The sequence below is a fragment of the Antrostomus carolinensis genome, unplaced genomic scaffold (genome assembly GCF_000700745.2).
Source record: "Antrostomus carolinensis isolate BGI_N321 unplaced genomic scaffold, ASM70074v2 scaffold4876, whole genome shotgun sequence".
In the NCBI taxonomy this organism is placed as follows: domain Eukaryota; kingdom Metazoa; phylum Chordata; class Aves; order Caprimulgiformes; family Caprimulgidae; genus Antrostomus; species Antrostomus carolinensis.
Genome location: NW_010322423.1, coordinates 13,888 through 39,507, shown reverse-complemented (window position 1 = coordinate 39,507; position 25,620 = coordinate 13,888). Strand labels below are relative to the sequence as shown.

The 25,620-nt window shown below is 38.2% G+C and overlaps 1 protein-coding gene across 2 annotated transcripts; it reads right to left on the bottom strand.

Annotated features, from left to right (window-relative positions):
• Positions 1-2,840: 2,840 nt before the first annotated feature.
• Positions 2,841-25,236, bottom strand: RIC8B (RIC8 guanine nucleotide exchange factor B). 2 transcript variants are annotated; one of them, XM_029085503.1, is made up of 8 exons: positions 24,622-25,236; positions 21,629-21,723; positions 16,951-17,104; positions 16,517-16,612; positions 13,385-13,529; positions 13,104-13,248; positions 10,874-10,993; positions 2,841-3,153 (listed from the first exon to the last, which is right to left on the bottom strand). In XM_029085503.1, exons 1-8 carry the CDS (start codon positions 25,096-25,098, stop codon positions 3,042-3,044), a joined length of 1,344 nt encoding a protein of 447 aa, XP_028941336.1. In that variant the 5' UTR covers positions 25,099-25,236; the 3' UTR covers positions 2,841-3,041. The 2 variants fall into 2 exon arrangements, with proteins under 2 accessions (XP_028941336.1, XP_028941337.1); XM_029085504.1 differs by lacking the exon at positions 10,874-10,993 and having other exon boundaries at positions 3,042-3,153; positions 24,622-25,224.
• Positions 25,237-25,620: the final 384 nt, after the last annotated feature.

Sequence of the window (25,620 nt, the reverse complement as noted above, 5' to 3'; positions counted from 1 at the left end):
TATCATGTGGAATGTAATGAGTTAGTCAAATACACACACAATGATTCTACCAGAGCTACTGCTAACAGAGGCAGCAAACCTTTCATGGCTCTCCAGGCTTGAGACTACCAGGTACTAAAACGTTGAAGGTCGCAGCAGATTCTCACAGTCATGTTGGACAGGAACTTTGGACACTCGTTCAAATGCAGATGTAGCACCTCGATGTTCTGTTGGGGACAAAAGATACAACATTCCCCAAACTGGCCAGGCTCACTGCCCAGTTTGGTGATTTAAATAAGGTTCAGTTGCCCAAGCTTCCAACTTTGGAGGTTCGACATTGAAAATAAACTCAGGAGCAGATCATAAAGATCATAACTTCACAGTAAACAATTAAAGGGAGATTTGGTTTTGTTCGTGTGTTTTGGGGTTGTTTTTTTGAGTTTTTTGGGGTTTTTTTTTAAACCATCAAATACTCACTTTACTTTTCTCCAGATTCCCAATCCAAGAGAAACCATAACACATGCATTGTTACTTTGAAGAGAAAGCAAATGCCATACAGCACACAGGAAGCAGAAGGAATGTTGTGTTGGAGGAACTTTGTCCCAAGGCTTTCCCAGATCTCCAGCTGGTGCAGCCAAGGACAGACCTACATTACATCTCAGATAAAAACCAACAATCTCACAGCACCGCTTCCACAGACTATCTTGGAACAAGACAGGCTTTGAGATACTGCACTAGTGGCAGTTAATAATTTAACTAGATCAACCTGCGCTCCCACTACAGACAAGCCAATTATGAAAATCACTCTTGAGCCAGAGGATTCAGGCAGAACCTTCTGTGCTTGATCTTCATTATTTTCTTTTCAATTGAAGCAGCATCTCACGTCTGTAAAACCTACTACGAGCATGTTATTTTCCAAGATAAACTAAACAGAACTGTTTATTGCGACTATTGTTGCCCTGTTGCAATTGGCAGGAGCCAGACCACAAAAGCCTCATGGTATACCATTTGTAACGAGGTCCCCAGAGCCATTATTGTTTTATCAATCTCTTTGCCTACAGCTAACTGTAGGAGCATATTCTACAGTTTGTAAAGCAACAAATTGAGATTTTGCTCTTTTTCATGCTCTGTATCCACCCCAGTATAGCAACCTGTACAGCCCATTACTGAAATAACTGCTGCACCAGCCCCAAGGAATAGCCTCAGCTGATACCAAGACAATACGCAAGTCCTCATTAACAGAGCTAGTTAAGTTTTGCTCCTCAGGGAGGGTTCACAAATTCTTTGTACCTGCAGTGCACTTAATACTTGCCTGTGCTGGGCTCAGAGCAGTCAGTGGATGATGTTAAACATTTTTGAGACCCAGCTTAGATGGAGCCAAGCACATTTTTTGCTCCTGGACAATTCCTCCCTCTCCCTTTTGGATTCATTGTGGTGGTCTGTCCTAGCAAAACCAGGACATTCATACAGAATAGGTATGATTACAAGATTATCAATACATTGACAGGTTTTGCTGCAGCTATTGCTGTGTAGGAACAGCAGCTGGCTTAATTTTCCCCTTATGCAAGTTGTGTTGCTCCATGTGGATGCAGCAGACAATACAGCTCAAGTCATAAGCCAAAACACTGACGATTTTAACATTCAGACAGGTCCCAGCATACAGAAACGTATAGAATTCATGTCCCTAAGGCATTGCTATGGCTTCAGGAAAACAAACTCCACTGCTGACAGGACAGCAGTGCATTGTTTCTTTTTAGCCCCTTTTGGAAGATGAAGGAGAGCTGTGGAAGCTCCTCACATGGGAAACAGCAGCATGACTTCATCCCAAGTCCCCCCCTTTACAGCTAACTTCCTTAATTCAGGGAACCAGTGTCAAGGCACAGGAAACAAAGACAAACTGGAGAACCTTCACCAACCTCTGAAAGGTTCACAAAGATGGCACTTGTACGCTCTGGAGTTGGGGAGGGTGGGGGAAGGAATTGCAAACTCGGACGTGGATTATTTTTCATGTCATTCATGCTGAGAGAAACTCACAAAGAAACCAAGCAGGCAAAGAGGCAACGACAGCAGGGCAGCACACCTAAAACTTTAATCTTTGTTTTTCAAGAGTACAGAGTTGAAAGCGGCTTTCTTCTCCTTCCCACCTTCCCCTTCTATATCCCATCACTTCCTAAAGGAAGTGATTTCCCTAAAAGGAAATATTTTTTGTTGATTAGTTTGACTTCTCCAAGTGAGGCCTTCCCCGTTAATCTCCCAAAGTAGGCCTTGATTCAGCAAAACACTTGCACATGCACTTCACTTCAGTCCACTCCCATTCACAGCAACATTAAGCGTACATACTTGAATGCTGTTTTGAATAGGGATGGTCTCACTTAACCAAAGATGGGGACTGGGGTATATTTGTGTGGTCTTAAGGTTGGGGGGGAGGACAGGACATACATGACCTTGTTACCAATTTAAAGGTAGTTTTAGCAGCAGTCAGTGACTGACATACTGGAAAAATCTTAAGAAGCAGAAGTGTGCAGCAGTAAGAAATCCAATGACATTTTACAAAGAGTAGCTCTGAAATCACTGCTGAATGCATGCCAGTTAAAGCAACTTCACAAGGGTCAGTCAGATATCTAAGCTTAAACACTCTCTGCTCTTAACGTTGTTGAGCAAACACACTTCTTTAGTTACAATTATATAAAGGGAGAGACTGGCAAAACAATATAAAAAAATATCAAGAATGGGAAAAACTACAGAGTTCAGAAAACAGGATTCTGGAAAATTTAAGTATTTGTATTTTATTTTACATTGTAAGCTTTCATTTTTTATCCCTCTGAAATACATTTAGTTTTAAATTAATAAAAGGCAACCAACTAATAAACTGATATGTTCTTTAAACGGTCATAATAAAAATTCAGACATTACACCACAGGACCCATCATTTAAATACCTCAATAATAGAACAGTTAAAGGGATGCTGGCTAGTATGAGGATAAAATGCCTAGATAAAAGATGATGTGGCTCTAAGGAAAAGTGTGGATCAGAGGAGAATGGAGAGTGAAGCAGGTGATGCTTTAGTCTGAATCTGAACTGTCTTGTTTGTTGGTATGGTACTGGCTGACTGCTTCTTCCAAAGGAGCCATTGTGCCGTCCGGCCGCACTCCCATTGGTTTTATCAGTTCATCTCTGGAAGAGATTTTAAAAAACAATATATATTAGCATATGCACACATATCAATTCACATGTGTATAATACAGTCGTATATAGTATATGCTTTAGTACACAACAAGCCTTTAAAAGGAAGTTTTTTCTACTAAAGCTCTCTGTTTTGAAGAAAGACGAACAGAAAAACTTCAAAATAGGTGGGAGGGGAGGAGCAAGACAGATAAAGACTTCATTCATGTAGGCCAAACCTACTTAGCCAATTAAAGACACCATGAAAAGTCAGTGCCAAATAGGCTCAAGACAAGGAGCAGGTTCACTGTTTTAGCTACACAAACTAGCTTTTCTTCTAAGAGTTCTATGACAGCCATTTCTTCCTAAAATTTATCCTGCCATTCTGGCCAATATATGCCCAGGCAATTAAACCAATGATTTCACACATACTCATCTTGTTGAAGGAAATAAATCAGTTATGAGAACAGATTCTGCCTACCCCACTACTAGGGGTGTGTAAGTACTTGTTGATTCATTTAAAAAAAGCTGACTGATTCCAATACTATTGCTTTTGTTTGTGGCAGTTTAATTACAGGATTGACAGCCATTTTAATCTCTTCAAAGCTCCAAAGGCCTCTCAGCAGCTAATCCAATTATATCTACTCCACAAGCTACAGCCTCATCTAAGAGATGATTAATTATTGATTAAGCCAATCAAAAAGTATTAGCAAAGATTTGTTTAATCCTTACTTTTATCACCTCATTTATATGTGGATTACGGCAAAAGCTGTAAGGGCAAAGATAACATTTTGATTTTCTGCTAGAAAAAAAAAAAATCATGGAGAATACCTCTAAATATTGAGGAGTCACCTTAAAAAAAGGAGCGGAGGCTCGATGTCAATTTACCCCTGGCTTGAAAGACAGCCCAGTAAAACTGCCGATTTAACACACATATAGCACCCTCCCGAGCCACAGACAATAAAACTCCATCACTCAATGGGGAAGCAAAGGCATTTCACCAGCGCTCTGCCTCGTCTGCACTGCTACCTTGGCTGAAAAAAGAGACAAAAATTGCTTGTACACAGCTGGCAATCTAACCTTAACACAACCACAGGAACAAGCAGGAAAGGCAACATCTGAATTAGATGGCATGTGTACACTAGATACTGTACAGCCAAGCAGCAGTTAAATTAAGCCTCCAAGAGCCTTTTTTGCTCAGAAGAGCAGAGACCAGGAAGAGAAATGCAGCTATTTGCTCACGTGTGGCAATCAGATACTACGGTGATAAGCTCACAAATCCCAGTGCCTGCAGCATTTCACAACACAAGAAACTGATCCTGGAGAAACTGCTGTGGTTTGGCTAACCATGTCTGAGCAGGAAGCTGGGGACCAGGGCAGGAGGTTTGTAATGACCACACTCAAAGAGCACAGGCTGGACTCTGCCCCTGTGTGTGTGTGTGTAAGAGTAGGATCTATATTTAAATAAATTGGAGATAGCTTGCTATACTTGAAAACTGATACCAAATTCTCTTCCTTCAGGCAATATATGTGACCCATGGCACGCAGATTCTGCCCGAATGAGAGCACTATTGTGTCACTTAATTTTTCAAGCATCTGATGGAGATGTGTGGAGAAGAGATCAAAAGAATACTCAAAATCACATTTGAAAGGGCTCAAAAATGAAGGCTGCAGATCTAGTGTCCAAAGAGGATCAGAACCCTCTCTGCCTGCTGTAAGGGTCCCTCAAAGGCAAAGCCAGAGTGCTCTGGAGTTGCATCTAATAGCAAAGACTTTTCACAGAAAAAACCCTATGCATCTGAGGCCTTTTTGGCTTTTAAACTTTAAACACCATAATACAAAACAAGTGTCCTTTGAAATTTGTAATCAGTCTTGCAACAAGTCTTCAGTGCCACTCACTCAAGTTCAAGCCTCAGTAGTGATCTATTACGCTTATTTTTGGAGTGAAGAGTAAGTCCTTGCTCATATTTTTTAAGTCCTAAACAGCCACAAAGAATGAAATCACCTTTGCTTGCCCTCAAGGATCCTAGATTTGTCTAAAAAAACCAGAGAACACACACTCTTAGGCTGCATCACTTAACATTGTAGCCAGAGGTCATAGAATCACATTATTTACTAGTAATTTACAATTTATTATTGGTAATAAATAAATTATAATGGCTAGTAAAGGATAAAGAAACAGTTCAAGAGAAAGGAAAGAAAAATGTGGGAAAACAAAGTCCTGAGGTCCCTTTATGTGGGGACCTCTGCTCACATAAGGATACTTATATCTGTAAATACTGTCAAGTCCTGTCTCATCATTTGTCAATTATAAAGAAATAGCTCTTTTTCTGCAACTTCCCTTTCATGCTTCACTTTTACAATCTCCCACACACTCCAGAAGCTGATAGAAACTTTTCTGTAAGTCATCTGCAGAGACACTGAACACCAGATACAACAGACAAGACACACGAGTCTTGATCTGTGGTTTTTGTGGGGGCCTTTCGGAAATATGCACTGACTTTTGCATTACAATGTAATGTAGAAGTCTGAGTCACTGACATGCATTTGTATCTTCTTTAGTGATGCTCAAATGTCTGTTTCTCAGCTCACTGTACCCATTTCAAAGTGCACCATTATGAACTGTGCTGTAGTGCATCTGAGGTTCATTCCCAGTGCATTTCCTTCTCTCTAGGCTTTAACTATGAGCTAGGTGGAGCTCACATTTCATAGAATAACAAGGATGTTTAACAATTCCGTTCCTGCATGAGCTTCCTGCTTTGCAAGTCCCTGAACAGGATGAATGATGGTTGTTACAAGTTAGCTGTTCTCTCTCTGCATTAGGAGGCTGAACTCCATACATCCTTCCTCAGACAAAAGCTACCCAGTAAAACTGAACTGAATGAAGATGGAAAGATTCTAGGCCACCAAAAGAAGAGGTAAGACAAGAAGCAGGGATCAGCCTATTTTTTTCCTAACCATAATCTAGACCTAAAATGGTGTAAAACATGGCATCCTTTCACCAGCGAAGACTTGACTGCAAGCTCCAAACACTACACAGGCTTCTTCCTGTTTTTCAAAGAGGAGAAATACAGAGGAAGACAAACAGATTAAAATATCTGGGCTGCCTACAAAGCTGGCTTCAAAATTTGGAACAACTATCTGTTAAATAATAGAATTTTGGGTAGGACTGCAAGAGGCATCACTCAGCTAACTTCAGTACCATATGAGAGCCCAAAGACCTGATCTTTACTCAGTGTGAATGGTCTCAGCTCTGCCAGCCTCAGCAATTTGCCCACTTAGCACTGGCTGCTTAGAGACCTCAACTGAGCTTTGACAACTTGGGCTAGCTGAGGATGCGCTTACTGTTTAAGGTGAGATACAAGGTGACAAGGGAAGCACCAGAAACTGGCATGTATAGCCTCAGAAGACACTTCAATATCCAGAAACTAGATGCTTATGGTCCAACTACAGGGGAGAAGAGATGGCTTCAGCCCAGTAGGTGGCAGTGGGAAAACTTCTGTATCCATGAAGACATACACAAGTACACGATGTGCATATTAATACATATTTAAACATCCCTATGTGACCTCCCATATACTCAAATACACCTTCTTGCAACATTCATTTTTCTAATGCAAACAAAGCATTCTATTCAAGTGTACTTAGAAACACACCATAATTAAACAGTTGGTAAAAGGCATTCTCTTTTTGCACTTCCAGATCTCCAAAGAGTCCCTTCAAATATCTCTATACAAGTTCTAGCTTCCTGCTTGCCATTTAGCTTGATAACGACTCAAAAATCATTCTCTTGTTTTGAAGGGTAACTCTTTCTTGTCTGCTCTATGTGCTATAGGGCAGTATTGACACATGAAATTAATGACGGTGTCTGTAATGAAACAGCCATCATGTAAACACCAGTCTGCTCCTTTGATAAAACGGTATGTTAGGGACCTATTCACCTCCTTATAATTGGGTACGACATAATAGTTCCGATCCTTTCATGTAACATTATTTTGTTCTATGATTAGAAAGGGAAGGAAAAAAAAAAAGTCTATGTAATATTGCCTTCTTTATTCATCCTATGATTAATTTTGTGTTTTTAATGAGTATGGTTGCTTATTTAGACAGGTTCTCTTACATACTCGTTTTGTTGACTTCTGTTCAATGTACAACAAAACCCAAGCTGTGATAATTGGAGACCATGTCATCAGCAAAAGGATTCTTGCTATTAATACAAGGTTGGCTTGGAAAAAGCATCCTGACATTTTAAATTAGTCAATTAATATACAATTCTACCTACCATTTATAATAGAAAAAAATGTTAGCATTTTTTCCAGACATTTTAATTAGCACAGAGTATTTCCAATAATCTATGACATAGGCAGAATATCATACAACACTGAGTTAAAATGGCTAGCTTGATACTTTGCAAAAATGAAAAGTTGAATTGAATCTTTTTGCAGATTTGGGGAGTTTTTCGAAGCTCAAAGATGTGCATCACATACAGAAGACGCTCATTTCCGGTCACCAAACAATTTTCAATGAATCAACAAGATCGTATTGACCTTTACTGCAGACAAAGCCCATAGAGTTGCTTCAGGACCAAGTTCAGGTATCCAGCAAACTACCTAAGTAACAACTACATCTCCCAAGAGCTGCAGTAATCAATATTTTTCATCTTCATTTACACTTATAATTTTTATACATATAATGACATTAAAAAGTAATCTCATCCAGCCAAATTTAAGCAAAATATTAATTTTTATAAAAGCTTTACTAGAACCCAAGTCTATGTTAAAATATTGGGGCAGATGAAATGGGTTCACAAACAATATTCAGCTTTCCTCCATACATTTTGATAAAACAATACTGTGTGATTGATTTTAATTTAGCCTTGTCAGTGGTCAATTACCCCATGAACAGGCCTAAACACCAATAACCTAACAGAAAACAGAAAAACTTTGGAAGTAAGACCTGAAATGACCGAAGCATGGATCAGTTTTACGTCACCTCAAAGCAATTTCAATTCTTCAGTGCCAATGCTGAAAATTAAGAGAAACATGGAGAGCAAAAATACACTGGCATCTTACAAAACAAGAGAAAAAATGCCCCTTTATTACTTATAGTTTCAATAAACCTGTACAAAGGGTACAGGTTAAACAGCAGCCATTTAAGAAGGCTATAACTTTTCAATGATGTAGAACTGTTTTGCAATTTTCTTTTCTGGGTTCAATCTGTCATCAGTCAGGAAGGGAAGCAAGATTGTCAGTCCTTCAACTTGTTTTGTTTTGGGTTTTTTTTCATACCTTTCTCCAGTAAAAGCATCCAAGCTCTTCAAAGCTCAGCTTCCATTACTGGGACAATAGAAGTGAACTAAGCAAACTAGTTTTGCTGTACTTCACACAAGTTCACTCTAAGCTCTTGTTCAAGTTACACAGATAAAGTTACATAAACTCAATCAAGATTAGGAGCTGTTGGTTCCTTGTCCAACTTCCTCCCCTCTTATAAGCAAAGCACTGCACCAAACTGAAACTGCTCAGTTCATGGTATACGTCCTCTCCTATGGTGACAACAAAGAGCAGCAGAAGTAGGAAACCTGCCACCAGCAGTCTGCCGCAAAGAAAAATTCAAAACCCAGAATCAACTGAAGACTCCTATCAAAGCAACCTCCAGTTTAAATCTGTAGGTTGCAAACCAAGGGAAAAAAAATGCATTCCACTGGTAGATTTGAGTCTCTGAAAACTCCCAGCACTGAAGGGGCCAAGCAGGAGGAAGAAGTGTTCAATTCCAAAAACATGGAGGGACTCCCACTACTATTAGCATGTTACTAACACTTTCTTCTTGTATACAAGACTGGCAGCTTCCCACTTTATTTAACACCTGCAAAATCCACAACTGCGCTCAATGTCATTCATTAAAAACATCCCACAGCCTCCCCAAACCAAGTCTTACTATTTTTTTTCCTTCCTGCCAGCATTTCCGCCCCCCACCAATTTTCAGTAAAACAAAAAGGGTGGGAAGAACAGTCAAGTGATTTTATTTGTGTTATCACAACACCTACAGGGGTCACATCAACAACACTGTCTCACAGTAATCACTATACTAAAAAAAACAACCAAACAAAAACCTCACAACAAAAAGAGTTCCAGCCCTGAAGAGTTTGCAGTCTAAGTGTTACAGAAGAAACTGCAGGTGGATGTAACTGACACAGAAAACCCAAGGTGAAAGTAATGCTACTGGCCAAGAGGACAAGTAGTGACATGGGGCACCAGCTGCTTAGTTATTGTCAGTTTGTAGCAGGCAGCACAGCAGGTGTCTCCAAGCCTCCAAACCGAAAGGCTCTTATACTGCAGTGATGCCATTTGGAGTTTTTGTGTAACTGCTATAGCGAGAGCAACTGACTTAGCTTCAGCCTGAGTTTATCTCCCGTCTCGATTTTCCTTTTAAAAAAGGTTTAGAGCCTTTAGTCATTTTATTGTGGTACCCCTCACCCTCAGCATCTTAATGCTTTAGCTTACATGGCAATCGTTCCGTTTCACACAGTACTTCAATGAAGATCACACGTGCGTTGCATTTTTTCTCTTCGTTAAAAAGACTGCAACATGCTACACTCGCTTTCCATGCAAATAACGGGAAAAAGTATCCAATTACTTCACTGACAGTCTCGGCTCAGTTGTTCTTAGATCCTTCCCTGCTTCCGCTCCTGCTTATAATTCAGTCTTTGTCATCTAATATAAAATCCAGATTCTCCCAAACCTTTTGCTGTATTCCTAATCTTTAGTAGAGATGAAAAACACTTGGTTTGCTGAATTTCTGTCAGTAGATCTTGTTATTTGAATATCTATAGACTGGTGCAAAACACGAACACATTTCTAGCTGCTGACTTTTCCCATGTTTGAAGAATGATCCACTTATATATTTACCTAAATTCCTACAGCTCAGTTCAATGGTAAATTAGTATTACATTAAGTGGTTCTCAAGAATATAAAACTTTGCTTATACAGAAAACAAACTACAAGCAATCACTCCAATATGGCTACAATCATGGGGGAAGAAAAACCAGCAAACTCTAGGCATATTGAGTCAAAGAGAAAAAGAGCTATGGCTAACAGCACAGGACTGTTCCCTTTTTGTATGCAGAAAGTAATAATAACAACAAACTTCCTGTATCAATAATGTACACCTTTATGTCACATGACGTACCATTTTCTTTTATGGCATTACCTCCGTCATTTAAAACAAATTATAAAGGCTTATTTGTAATCCAGTCCACACTTATTCTAATAAATCCATAATAATTCTTAATTGTAAATTCCCTTTTAATTGCTTCATCATATAATTTATTGCTTCTGGTGACAACTATTTTCATACTGTATTTGTTCTTCATATAAGCAGCAGACAGTAGTTACCACAAGATGCAGCTCATTGACTTGGGGAAAATGAGTACATTTGCCTTGGGCTTGGATTGTGTCCCACACTTTAAAAGGATAAGTTATTTTCATCATTATCAGCCTATCCATTCAGGAGGCAGGTCCCCTCACCACCAGATCACTCTGATTCTGTTCAATCCTCTCCAAAAGGGGTTTCCTCTGATGTCCTGCTACATATCACTCTTTTCTTTGAAGTGCTAAACATTTTTCTCTGCAGTTAAAGTGGTCCTAGTCCTGCAACGAAGTTGATTATAGCACTAGACCTTAGTAAAGAAAGAGGATATGAGCTGCCTCCCTCAAAAGCAGCTATAATACAATACCTGGAAAGTTTATCAAACATGTTGACAAGCTTCATAGCTTCATATTCTTTCTGCTCTTCTGTCATTTCATCCATTGGATTGGGCATCGGTTCTTCTAAGTGACCAGTGATAAGGTTAATGCTGGAGGTGGAAAAACAATACAGTTTATACTTCTATAGAAATATGTATATAAATTGTCTGTCTTCTTGACCAGAGGAAAGAACACCACACTACCAGAAACCACCAAGACTAAAACTGTCTGAACTGCACAAGAAAGTTTTTACTATAAATAGCCAACCTTCATATTTATACCTTTTTTGTAGCCTTTTCCCGTGAATCGTGATATTAACTTATTTGCAACTAATTCTGTACAGGCTTAGTTTTAAAAATATAAACAGATTCCACTTACATTTTCTTATTCACAAAAACTTGTTGAGTTAGTTTACTATTCCTCTCCCATGATGCTTTTTGCTCAAACCAAATTAGGATTACTTTACTTCGAGAATTTACAATGCCAATTTTATTTCCACTGTTAAAAGAAGTGCATGGCAATGCAGAAATGGTAACAAAAGCACAGAAGTAGTTTTAAAGAACACTTTCACAGTGAATTACCTTTTAAAGTAGTTTAATCACAAACATTTAACAGCAATATAGAAAATCAGATGCATAAAGCAATGTCTTAAATGTTTGTCAGCTTTTAACTAAATAGATGTTATAGTTTTACTTATATGCACGACTGGGTGTTAGGCTTTTGAAAGAAGAGCAGAGACAAAAGAAAAAACCCATGAAGTGCAGAAATAAAAAAGTAACCTCCCATTTTAGAGTTTGTTTTTTTAGCATAGAAGCAATATAATTCCCATAACTTCTCATACATTTAATCCTGTCTTTCATTCATGCTCCTTAATAAGAATCTTCCAATAAGCCACAACCCCCTCCCATCATAATCATGTTTGTGTGATTCAAGGAAAACAAAGTGGAAAAATAAGATGCTTCAGATGCCCACTATCAACAATTTCAGAACTTACTTAAAATGACATCAAATCACAGATCTAACATGACAAACTGAAACAGAGCTCTAACACCAAATCAGTTACAGTTAGTAAAAATCAACGGATGAAGCTTATATATGATCATTGAATCCTTCAAACACATATATTTGATCCTGATGCATGACTTCTACAGAAGTTATTTTGCTCCTTCCATTTATCTATGTGACCTACTCAATTCTTTAGGAAAAATTTAGTACCAGGCAATTTGACTGAAACTAGACCTACTGTTTTTTTTCTTTTTTACAAAGTCCCACTTAAAACCTTAAGCCACATTTGACACCTCTATTTTCTCTCTGACAGAGATATACCCCACAAACAACAGTTAGTACTATTTGGCAACTTCATGTGAGTTCCTGGAAAATGTGGGGCAAAAGCCATCCTTGCTAAGTTTTTTACTATATTTTTTTTCTAAAATTTGCTCAATTTGTTAAAAAAAAAAAATCTCTTCGCACTTGAATTTTAAATAGTTATTCAGACTCGCAGTCTGTAAAGACAGGGTCCCACCTGAGAACCCCTTCAAACTTCCTCACAGTTACAATGATGCAAAGAATTCCTTTAGCTTTTTTTGCTATGGACTTTCCCCCTTTCTCTGCCTACTGACATCTGAACCATCTAACGATCACATACACACTGCAGGCTTCCCACTTCTGATGAACCTGTGAAGAAGGCACTCTTTATTCTTAATGCCTCCAGTAAGCTGCTCTTCAAAATCTTTTTGGCCTGCTTGGTTACTCTTTTACAGTATCATCTCTAATAGCCCCCATTACACTCATTTAACAATTTCACCTTTTTCAGTATCCGTTTGAATGGACAATACACGTACTCTGAACGTCTAATACGCATCTTGAAACTGCTCCTAGGCCATCCACAAACATTTTGCATTTTTCTTCCTTATTCCATTTGACACGTATTTCACTTTTACATAGTCCCCTCCACTGAAGTTAAATCATTCTCATAGTGGGTTGGGGTTTTGGGGTTTTTTCGGGTTTTTTTTTTTGAGCCATCTGACTATATGATGGTGACTATTAGAGGCTGGTTTCTCAATAGAAGCCATCAGAACATGAAGTCAACAGGAGACAGTAGTTAATATAAGCACATGTAAGTTCAAAACTGGACCTCTGAGGAAAAGGTGAAACAAAAAAAAAATATGTCAAAACATCTAACTTGCAACAGAATATGCAGAATTGAAAACAATACTATACTTTGGCTTTGCAGATTTGTATTCTTCTGTATCTGTATCTTCATCATCTGAGTACCAATGATCTCCTCTTCCGCCTGCTAACAGGCCCCTTGCTGCCAGCAATCCTGCCGCATTACCGTAGCCTGTGTATTTTAACAAGCTGTCAACTGCAAAGAGTGATACAGAAAATTACTCAGCCATAGTCAGCTACAAAATAAGAAAAAGCAGAGTGTTAAAAGAATCGAGAGTTATAGCAAGAGGCAAGTACACTAATTACAGCAAGACCTTACACAAAAGATTTACCTCTCTCTTTACAAAGGACAAAAAGAAATTCTGCTGCAATTTGCTTTACTCCAAGGTCAACATGTGTCATAAGGCGCACAAGTTTGTTTCTCACTGTTGTGCCAACTTCTGGACGGTTTGATACATCTCGTAACGGAGGCAATACCTAGCAGCACAAAAAGGGAAAAACAGCATAGAATGCACGGCAATACTTACCCAACCCTTGCAGAAACACACACAGCCAACAGAACAAGAAAATACTGTAAGCTCTGCTCCTTCAAAAAAAGGAATAAAATCAACCCAACTACGCTTACACGCACTAGTAATGACTCTTGCTTCTTAACATACTCAGGCCTTCTGGTCTGCCATCCTGGGCAGAAGAGAACTCAGTCCCAAACGTAGACTTTTTTTTTAAAAAAAGACAACTATTAGGAGTTTAAAAGCACAAATAAGTGTCCCAAAATAGTTGGCCAACAAGCAGCAGTAATCTCATGTTCTTTGTTTCTTCTGTTTTGCTCAGCTATCTGGCGAAAGCATTAAAAATGCCAGCTTAAGGAAACTTACAATATTAATATGATGTATAATTTATACAGAACAATATACTTATAATGAAAAAACAGGAAAATAAGTCACACTGCAAGTTCCACTACCATAAATTTCAGAAATTAGCTCTCCATGTAGAGAGGAAATACATACTTCTCCCAGAAAACACCCTTTTAAAAGCTCAAGCTATATTTCAAAAAGATTTTGGTGAAAACACTATTTAACATATCCACAAACACACTATTTTCTCATTAAATGTCATTAATATTGTTAACTTCAACCCTCAAGAAAAGCAGGAGGTGCCTGAAAGAGAGCTGTTTTTCAACCTAACTCCTGCCTCCTTGTGCATATGCCTTCAGACTCAGAACCTATATTAGTTTTTTCACATTCACAGGATATGATATGATCTGCAAACAACTCTGGGCCATAACATGAGATATTTAATGATCTGAAGACTTCTGAAAGGATTATGGATCTTCAGTGTTTTACTAAGGAATGAAACCAAAGATGTCACTAATTGTCATAAAAAATTACAGGTCCTTTGTCTTCTAGGTGCCTAATGTAAAATGTCATGTTCTGTGCAAAATTACTGCACAATTACTACTGAAATCAGACTCACTGGGAACTGATACTTAAAAAATTAACGAATGCTACATTATTGACTACTTTGGGAAAAAAAAAAAAAAAAAAGACCCTGTCTTTTTCAAACTAAGTACTCAAACAATTAGCAAACCATTTTACTTTGTCCCTGCTTACTTTCCCCAGTGGGGATAGTACCATGACTGCCATTTCACAGAGTGTTGTAAGAATGAATTAATGTTTTTAGAGTACTCTAATACTAATACAGCGATGAGTGCCATAGGACAGTCCATGAGGAAATTAATCATTCTGTCTTCAGATCAGAATTTGAATAGTGCACAATAAAAAAAGCCTAGGGCCAACACTTAACAATGAGGGTAATTCAAAATATCAAATATCCAGTCATGCAGTTAGCAGTATCCATCCATTCTGTGCACTATATGAGGCAGTGGTCCTGTGGTAGGAGACAGCATGAAATTATATCCTGACATCAAGATGCCGAGATGTCGTAAAAACATGCAGACAACTTCATTTTCTAACTTATGAACATTTGTCTCTGCAACTTTTTTTTTTTGTTGGTTTTACTTAACAGATTAGAAGAGTATCCTCAGCAAGAACTGCTGCTAACAAAAACAATAAACGGCAAGAATGAGTTTCTTAAATTCCTCAAAAACACTTTTCTGGTACAGATGAAAGAGGCAGAAGATACATGCTCTTCTCCATTATCAACTCAATTTATGAATTCAGGCGTGGCTTTGATCTGGGAGCAGCTTAGGAAAAAGAACATTTCTCAGCTGGTTTCAGCTGTCTTTTCATTGCTCATCTTTTAACTTCTCTCCACTGGGCTTCAGGAAAAGCAGCAAAACAAACAGAAAACACCACACCCAACCACCAAGCCACAGAGATCCTTTACATTTTTAACCATGGCATGGAAATCTGTTTTCCTGTAAAGAGCCAACCCACAGTCTATACTGTATTAAACAGTATTAAAATACTGTATTTTAAGAGACCAGCTGATGAAGTCCTCCTCTGTTCAGAGACTGAGTTTTACTCTGACTGAACAATTGATGCACCCTGGTACACAAGTTTCAATTCCAACAACTCCTGCCTGCTAATGTCAAACTAAAGCTCAAGCAGAACCCATCAAAACACCTGCAGCCACACTGGCTATCACGCAACTTTGCAAAGTTTTATTAATTGCACTGAAATTTCTTTGATAGGCTGAACAGACCACACGGAGTTCTTTGCTGCTGTGATGCCCCACATAATGCACGGTGACCTACATTTACACAGCCTTACAATACTCCTAATGTTATTATTTAACAGCTCTACAAAATCACAGAATCACAGAATGTTGGGGATTGGAAGGGATCTCAAAAGATCATCTAGTCCAATCCCCCTGCCGGAGCAGGAACCTAAACGAGATCACACAGGAAGGCGTCCAGGCGGGTTTTGAACATCTCCAGAGAAGGAGACTCCACAACCTCCCTGGGCAGCCTGTTCCAGGGCTCTGTCACCCTCACCGTAAAGAAGTTTCTTCTCAAGTTTAAGCGGAACCTCCTGTGTTCCAGCTTACACTCATTTCCCCTTGTCCTACCATTGGACCTCACTGAGAAGAGCCTGGCTCCATCCTCATGACATTCACCCTTTACATATTTATAAACATTAATTAGGTCTCCCCTCAGTCTCCTCTTCTTCCAGCTAAAGAGACCCAGCTCCCTCAGCCTTTCCTCATAAGGGAGATGCTCCACTCCCTTAATCATCTTGGTGGCTCTGTGCTGGTCTCACTCAAGCAGTTCCCTGTCATGGAACTTAGGTCCTAATATCTATTGATTTACATGACTGAAAAATTATGTCTATAGCTGACAGTTTCCAGAGACCTAACAGAAAAAAATACTGCAGAGAACTCTGTGGGTAATTTAAAATGAAATAATTCAGATTTTTAAAGTATCAGTATCTTGCACTGAGGTACAAACCTCAGGAAGTACATCATTAGCTTCATATTAAAATTTAGACAAATATTTTACTTACCTGAGCTTTGATAAACTTCCTGATATTTCTATGAGTTCGGCAGCATCCAGTTAATAAACTGAGAACTGGAGTCAGACCTTCTCTATAGCTGCTTCCCTAAAACAAAACCAAATACAAATAAAACATTTTTAAGAGCAAATTTTCCTTTTCAAATCCTATGAACCCTTAAATAGTCCTATAAGACAGCCAAAACATGAACTTCACATAGATATAAACAAAGAGCCAAATGTTCATCCTCACACAGACACAAGCAAGTATGCTTCAGGTATTCACAGGAATTTGTTCTCAAGTTTGAGGTGTTACACAATCTAGAAGCAAGGACATCCATATTTGTGCTAAATACTGTCTGAAAGGTTTGTAAGGAGCTTTACATATGTGCACTTTTTGCTTTAATGAAAAAGGCCCCTTTTGTGAAGAATCTTTGCAGCCCATACCTTGTCTATTCTCTTCTCCATAAAATCCAGTAAAATTTGAATTGCTCCCATATTCATACCATTGTATTTTATATCTGTTTCTTCTTGGGATGATGGACTAATAAGAACATCCAAGCAAGAAACTGGAACATTGCTTAAGAGGTTGATTGCATTGCTGAAAGAGATTTTAAAAATTCATTACTCATTTGGAAAAAAGAATTAAAAACAGAGTACAACTTACCATAAACTCTTTGTACAACTGCAACCAAAAAGAGGCCCTGCAACTCAAACAATGCTTTATTTTCTACTCTCTGGGTTTCAAAGAAGGTGGTGGCACACATTATCGCCTGAGTGCTGGCTCTTGGAACAAACAAGGAAAAAGACAGACAAAAACTGCAAAAGCTATACTGCAGCAGTGCATTATTACTTCCAGCCCCCACAGTATCCTATCCCATAGCTAAGGCACAGCTTCCAGCAGTGTGCTACAGCAGCTCATCTTGCAGGACAGCAGGGGGAACTCTCACATTGATTAGCAGCACTCAGAGCTTTTTCCTTCCTTGAAACATTTTACAACACATTCATATTACCATCATTAATGTGACAAAGTACACCACAGAAAACATTTCCTCTTCCTATAACAGTGGGTGTGGTGGCAATTTCTCAGGTGCCCCGAAATATTTTCATTTTTACTTAACTTGCAGCGTATAGGAAATACAGAAGGCTTTTAACACATTAAAAAAAGATTCAGGTTTATTTACCAAGCACTACTTTCCAGTAACTGGCAGTCTTTACATTCTACTTCACAAATATCCATAAGTTATTTAAATTAGACCACAGGGTCCCTCTCTCCTCTTTAATGGGGTAAGATGGAATTTACTTTGCAAGGGTCTCTTGTATGGTACACATCCCTTGAGTCTGCTATCTATCCCGTTCTCATTATACAGACTTGAGTTTGTACTCTTCCTGAATATGGGGCTAAATTACACAGATGCTGCAAAAATTGGGATTCCGTCATTATTTACTTGCTGATGCCCAACTAACCTTATAAATGTATTTATTTAGAAAGACTGCAGAATTATTTACGCTTACATATGCGGATCTCAAAGCTATCAACAAAACTACGAGCACCGATGCTTCAAGGATTGGCAACTGTTAGAAGAATAGAGAAAACTTTTCAAAAAACTTCATTTAACACTTTTAATAACGTCAACTTAGAAGTTGCCCTCACTTGTTACGCTATTAATACAATTTTAACAAAGAATTAGTAAGAGAAAGCAAGTCATGGCAATCAAACATAGCAGGATTTCTAACAAATATGCTGGTTTTGGTCTGATCAGACCGGGTGGCTGTTCCACATTGTGCCATCCCCTTTTTGCTCTTTTAGCAATTGAAATTCAGACAACTTCTACATTTGGAAAGCTTGTTCTCTTTGTTTTGTTTCTAATTCCTGTTTAAGATACATGTTTTATATCATGGAGGTTATTCCTCTTTAATAATTCAGGAATAGTCAGAGAGAAAACAGACTGAAATTCAACAAATATTTGGTGGCTTCAGGCCTTTCATCAAAAGTTCTCTTTTTACCAGTTTCTTATTAAACAACCAAGTTCCCAAACACCTACAAAATTAATTTTCTGGATCACTGTGTCTGAGCTATTCTTTTCAACAAATGAAGCTCGGCTTTCTGATCTTTGTCACTCCACTGACAGTTTTATTTGTGGCAGAGGAGTGTATGAAATTCTCCAGCTACCAGGAAGTTGGTGACTATGCACAGATCTGCACAATAGTGTTTGCATTCCTACTCCAGGGGGTAGAAATACTGCGTATATTACTCTCCCCTTTTCGGCTTCCTAGAGATCATTAATCACTGGGACATGACATCCACCCACTCATGCTCCCAGCCCCCTCCTGATATGCAAATTCAGAAGCAAAGGCCTATTTAGAGCTGCTGAATGCCTTGATTAAAACCTTGTTAGTGGGCAAAAATGGCACTCACTCTAATATGTGGTGCTTTAAGCTGTTCATATTCAAACATTAAGTAATGACACGACAGAACCACAATAATGACAACAATACCAGGTACTAAATTAGTTAGATTTTTTTATAGGTAACTTCTGCTTATTTATTAGAAATAGAGTCACACTGACAATCAGTACATCACAGCTTAGGGCATGTATTCAACACCTGATGCTCACAAAAAATAAATCCTCATCTTACACATTCAGAGCACAAGCATTCATACAATGTGCTTTAACAAGCTGCCCAAACCCTTCATTTAAGCATCTTACTTTCTACAGATGTAAAAACTTAGAGAAGTGCAAGTGATCAGCAGTTCTAAGAAATATACTTATGCCTCCCTGATGCTTCATTAAGTTTATTCTGCATCTAACACTGCTTATATTTTATTCCATTTTTAACATTATTTTCGTAATTGCCTTACTGATAGGCTCCAGGTGAAAAGCAGAGCGGGAAGTTGCACTCTGCTCTCCACGCCTCACCTCTAGCAATAAAGATTGCACGGTCAGAGTCCAGCACACTGAACAGCCCAAACGACACCATGGCCCCATTGTTTCTAGCTATGCTATGTTAGCTTACAGACTGCTAACACAAGTTTACTCATTCATTATTGAAGCTCCTATCGGGAATGAAAGTTTTGCTTAACCAAATACATCAGGGGACTGAAGTGGAGCCCTCTGAGGATTTGCAGGGGCATTACTTCTAACTATACTTTTTCTATTCCAGAGCTGCCTTGTGATGAATAGTCTTGGTGGAAAAGCATATTAGACTATTCAGTGTTTACTGCATCCTCTACCATTTTAAGACAAAAATCAGGCTCTGCAAAGAGGCTGAAATATTTGAATCACAAAAGTCAAAACCTGTGCAGTGCTCTTCTAGCATGTTAAAAGAAACCCTAAATATGACATAAATCAAGATTGAATCTACATGCAGCAATTCCTTGCAAATACTTGCACTCCTTCTATCAACTTGAGCTAAAAAACTAGCTATAGTTAGCTAGGAGAGGGAAAAAGCTGTTCTCTCAGCATAACAGAAAGACCAACTATATTGAGTCTGATGGAGAAGGGGAAACAAGTCAAGTGACACAAGGCAGTGATAACCATCCTCATTTCTTTTCTGCTTCCCCCTCTCAGAATTATGGAGAATCCTTGCCTTGACTTGGTGTTGCTATAAGGTCCATGTGGGCAGTATCTCTATACAAAATATCCCTCCTGACTGAAAAAAGCAAGGACAGAAATCACACCAATACTACATATTCTCCACAGCTGCCTACTTATGTATGTAAAGCCCTTTTTGGATCTCATCTGCAAGTGTTTGCAAAAGCTAAAAGCAAAAGGACTTGCATAACTTGCATTCTTTTGCAACAGCACAAGACAATTAAGTTTTACAGGGTGATATATTTTACAGGGTGATTAGACTAGTCAGACTCCTGGACAAGGAAAAAGAACATGTTTTCACAGGAAGAGCATCAGCTGTATTCACCAATATATCAGGTAGTCGTGCTGACTATGTACGAGCTTAAATGCTAAAGGCCGATCTCTGCTTTCTTGTAGCTGTTGAATTTATCCATATCTGTTCAATCTTCCTAGTAATGGGGAATTTATTCTCATCAGTCCCTCCCTCAAAAGATTATGAGAGCACAAAACACCCACCATAAGCAGCAGTAAAGAGAAAACACTGACTGCCTTTTAGGACACACTCAGCACTAACTTTAGTCATGGCAACTACTGCAGCAGTATCCTAAATAACTCCAAACTTGTCTGCACCAACTGAGAAGGGCTCTGATGTAGGATTTTAGGGTTCACCTACTAAGACTGTTGATCTCTAAGAGCTTTCCAAGATTTTAATCAAGTTCATTTAACACTTTCAAGATTGCTGGGTGTGAAAAGCTATATCCTTCTTCCTGGGGACTGCTGGATCAGAAGATGATCTTCAAAAGATCCTACACTTAGATATACGGACATCTCTGAAGGAGAAAATGTCAACACTAATTTCCATTGCCAAGAGATAACATGTGTTTGATAGCTTTGGAAGCTACCATAGTTTAATACTGTTTGAAGCTACCATACTGCCAGGCCCTGTGAACAGATGATCTACTTGGATAAAAATAAGGGTGTCATGGGAAAGAAAAAAAAAAAAAGAAAAAAAAAAAGAGAAAAAAAGAAAAAAAAAAGAGAGAGAGATTATTACCATGGAACTGATATTTGTACTTTTAATAAAGCAGCCTAGAACTACCGGAGATAAAATGAACTTATTTCTTCCATCCCAATCCATGAGAATTGCAAAAGTTACATACAAAAATCTCAAAATGCAGTTTTTCCATCACCTTCTGTGCAAAACAGAAGTTGCATTCTACTTCAATTTGCACTTAGAACTTTCACATATATTTCCGTTCTCAGTCACACATACACACACACACACAAGGATTTTGAAAAACTCAGCTTCATTATTATTGATCAAAAATAACAATCTGGCCAGCCACTCTGTCTCTGGAATAGTGGGCATGCTTGAACAATATTTCAGGCAAATAACTTTCATCAAAACGATTAATAATATTTTACTAAAAGTTAATAGTTTCCATTGTTTCTCAGATTTCCACTTTAGATTTTAGGCAAAGTAATTTTTTTTCTATTTTAAAAATAATGAATAACCTTTGAAAATAGATTGGCTTTGCAATTCTACCAACCTGTGCAACTCTTCAGTTTTGTCTTCAGTAGGGCCCATAGTTAATAAGCAGTGTCGAAGGATGGCAGCCATGTAACGAAATTGATGAGATTCATTCTATATAAATATAAATTATGAAGATATTTTTTCATTTTGAAGATTGCAAGTGGGGGTTTCAGGTCACTAGAATAATAAAAATTAAAGATGAAAAATACCTATTAGATCATAACATCCATCCCTATCAATAAAAGGACTGTACCTTAGAGTTCACTGAATGCTTAACGCAACATAACGGTCATATGCCAGCCTTTTAACTAGGCTAGTTGCTAGGATCTTTTTTCCTGTTAAATGAGCCTTCACTACCAGAAAACTCTGTTGCTAGCATTTGCTCAATTCCACACCACTATTCCTAATATACCACTACTATTATCCTTCCCTTATTTACATCCAGCCGCCTCTACATCCATTTAGGTTACATATGTTCTTCATTTAATTGGCCTCTTCCTCATTTAGATGTTTTGCTGCCAAGTTTCATTCCCCCACCCAGTCTGTTTCTTTTTCTAATTCACTTGCTTCTGTTCCCTTGATACCTTTTCTCCATTTCATTAATAACTCCTCTACTCTCAGCAACCTTATTTGCCCTACTTTTGCTCCCTCCAAGCAATTCCCCCTTCCAATCTCCCACCAGACATGAGCCACACAAAAGTACACCAGTAACTGCAATCATTTAACTGTGTGTATCATTGTCCTCGTCCTTTTTCATCAGCTCTTCTTGGCATCCATCGTATGTTCTGGTGTGTTTGACCTAGCACAAAGTGCCCCAATGCATCTTTTGTAACATCAGCATCCAAATCTGCCAACTGTACCACCTGTGGCTCTTGTCTGGTTTTGCTACTTTGGAACCATCTCTAGTCATTACATACCGGCATTTCAAATGGTTCTTGCCCCCTTAGGAAGATCTAATTTAGTTTTCTACCCACATGCCTAACCTCTCTACTCTCCTTTTATTTTCTATTTTGTCTACTGTTTGTAATCTCTTCAAATTCTGCATCTTCAGCCCACTTAATTAACATGCTGTTTACTCTTCTTACAGATCATTAAAATTTCCACAGGGACACTTGCCAAGCAAAATGTCACCTAATGTATCTGGCTAAAAAAAAGGTTTCTAACATTGGAATTTCCTCCAGTCTGAAGGAAATTTTCCTGACAACTGCATTTTTGGGCTCCTTCAGGAAGAAAGGTTTTGTGGGACAAAACCTCCATCATTCCACAGACAGTGACTACATGAAACCTCCTCAGGTAACGTCACAGCTGCATGCCATCTCCTGCCCACCTTCCAGAAGTAAACCGGGGTTGTCATCTCAAGATTCCCAGTATTTTGGAAGAGTATACCAACTTCAAGATCCAGATTTCAGGAGCTTACTTCTCAAGAGGTGACCATGTATTATAGCTTCATTTTCTAACTGAACACCTGACATTACTTCCTCCACACAGAAGAACTTAATCACAAAGATGATACTTAAACTTGGAACTTGCAAGTGTTCATAGAGCTGTGTTACATACTTGACTTTGGGCAATGTTTCTTCACTCAAGTTTCTACCTCCAAGACAATCACTTGCCTATACATAGAACATTCTCTGACAAAGTTAAAGGTATTTTTAATAAAGGTCTAAGTTGGGAATATAAACAAGAGGAAAGTCCTTTACTTTCTTTGTATTTCCTTGATATTCAAAGTATTAGCTTCTCTGATTCCGCTCACACACACACTCATTCAATCTTAAATGTCAGTATTTCTTATTCAGTGTATTCTTGTGACATTAAAGCAAAGAATGAGCTTCAGAATTTTCTCAAGTTTTACATTCCTTAATGTTATAATTAATGTCTTATTGCTGCTTAGTCCAATGCACTAAAGAGAACAATTATTTGTCAATTTTAACTAATGTAACTTCTGCTTAGCTTTATATGCTTCATATTTACAATGCCCAGTGAAAAGTTAACAACACTGTTTTAGAGACAATATGATGTGCACTAAAAAGAAAGACTCCATATATATACATATTACTGTAGCACAGACTTAGGTTATTCAACAAAAACCATTATCCTTATTTCTGTTTATAAATTTAGGGATGCAACACATAGGAAGTATATTTGTCTAAAAAAAAAAAAAGTAATGTTATAATAAAAAACCAAGACAAATCCTATTCATAAGACATAACAATGAAAGTGTGTTTGGTTCTTGAACTTGACCTCATCTTAAAAGATCATGTTTAAGTACAAATCTGGTGTTGGGAAGACAGGAGATAAAGATATTAAAACAGTACTACTCTTTCTTCAGAGGTATTTGTTAAAAATCAGAGTTGATGTGCTTATCATCATGCCCAGAAAAACAGAAGAAAACTCGGGAGACTTCTCAGCTCTAATTATTACCCTATTACTATAATCCACAATCCCCAGAGATGTAGCCATCTGATATATTTACATTAAAAAGTTTTTCCTAGGCAGCTAATTAGTACTGAACAGCACTTATTTTCTTTTGGAAATCTAAGACTCTTACGAAATAGTCATCTTTGCATTTTTTATCTGAAAACATACAGTTCTAACTTGCTTTATATAATCCAAGGTATTCTCCCAGTACACAGAATATGTATGGATTGGATTTTTTTGCCAAATAACTAGAACAAAAAGTTATTTGGGTATTCAAAGCAATGAGCATTAATGACTCAACACCTCTTGAAAGCCCAAGATCATTAATACATGACACAATCAGAATTCAGGCAAATTTTCTCAGACTGATTTTGCACACAAAGAAATTATGGTGCAAAATTTTAAGACCACCTTAACTGCTATTTTGAAAAATGCAATCATATTCCATCAAAATCATAGTAGCAAAAGTTAAGTATTAAAATCCTTCCTATGGGGCTTGGACAACAACTGTCTCTTGTGTATCTACCTGATGGTTCTGGCTCTTACAGGCTATACAAAATCAATTTAAAAAACACTTCAGCTAAGCCTTACCTCGCTGTGGACATTCCAACTGTCAAGCGTTACATTAAAAAGAGCCTTTAGTGCCTCAATGGCACAATCTGTCTCTTGCAAGGACAGAGGAGGCCTGTCACGATCTTCTGCTGCTTTATATTCTTCTGTCCATCTTACACTCAGGGAACTTTCCAAAGCCCGAGTCAAAACTTGCACCCCTTGTAGTTCCTGACGCAACTGTGATCTAATATCTGTGTGCAGAAGTGACAAGAGGAAGAGGAGACGCAAAGCAAAACATTTAATGTCATCAGCAAACTGTTGGTCTTTGCATTTTTCCAGGAGACTGCAGAGCATAGCTGCAAGATTCAGTTCCAAACTGAGCTCCTGTGCAACAGCACTATTAAAAATTATGTTGCAGAGACATTTTAAAGCTTCTACTATAACAGGAAATTCAGACGCTCTCTCCAAAGGATCTTCCACAGTGTCCAGTTTTGCTAGCCTCATAAGGATCTGCATGTTCCTCTTTGTGGTTACAGGCACTAAAACCTTCTTGTCCCTGGAGAGAATCCTGAGGGCCTCCAGGCAGGCAACTTGACATGAAGTTTTTGTGTCTTTTTCAAGGATGTTTAGAATTCCCTCACACAGTTTCTATGCAAACACAAACAAACAAAAAAGGAACAGTTTTAGCATCAAAATATTGGTTGCAATGAGAAACTAAGCTAAGCTTCCATATAACTTTTTAGATTTCAGCTCACTTGACTTGAAAAAAACTAGGTATTCTGTATTAGCTCTTCAAAATATAAACTATTGCAAAAGACCTGCAAAGATCACCAAAAACAGTTTTCCTCATGGATACGATCCAAATACATCAACATTAGCAAAAGCACTATGCCAAAATGGCAGATGCTATCCATCGTTGCCAGTTACGAAGTTTTCTCAGTATCATGACCAAAAACTTGAGTAGTCAGAGTAACAAGGCTAGAGAGAAGTGGAAAGTTTTAAAAATATGTTGAAGTAGAACAGTCACACCTAGAGTAC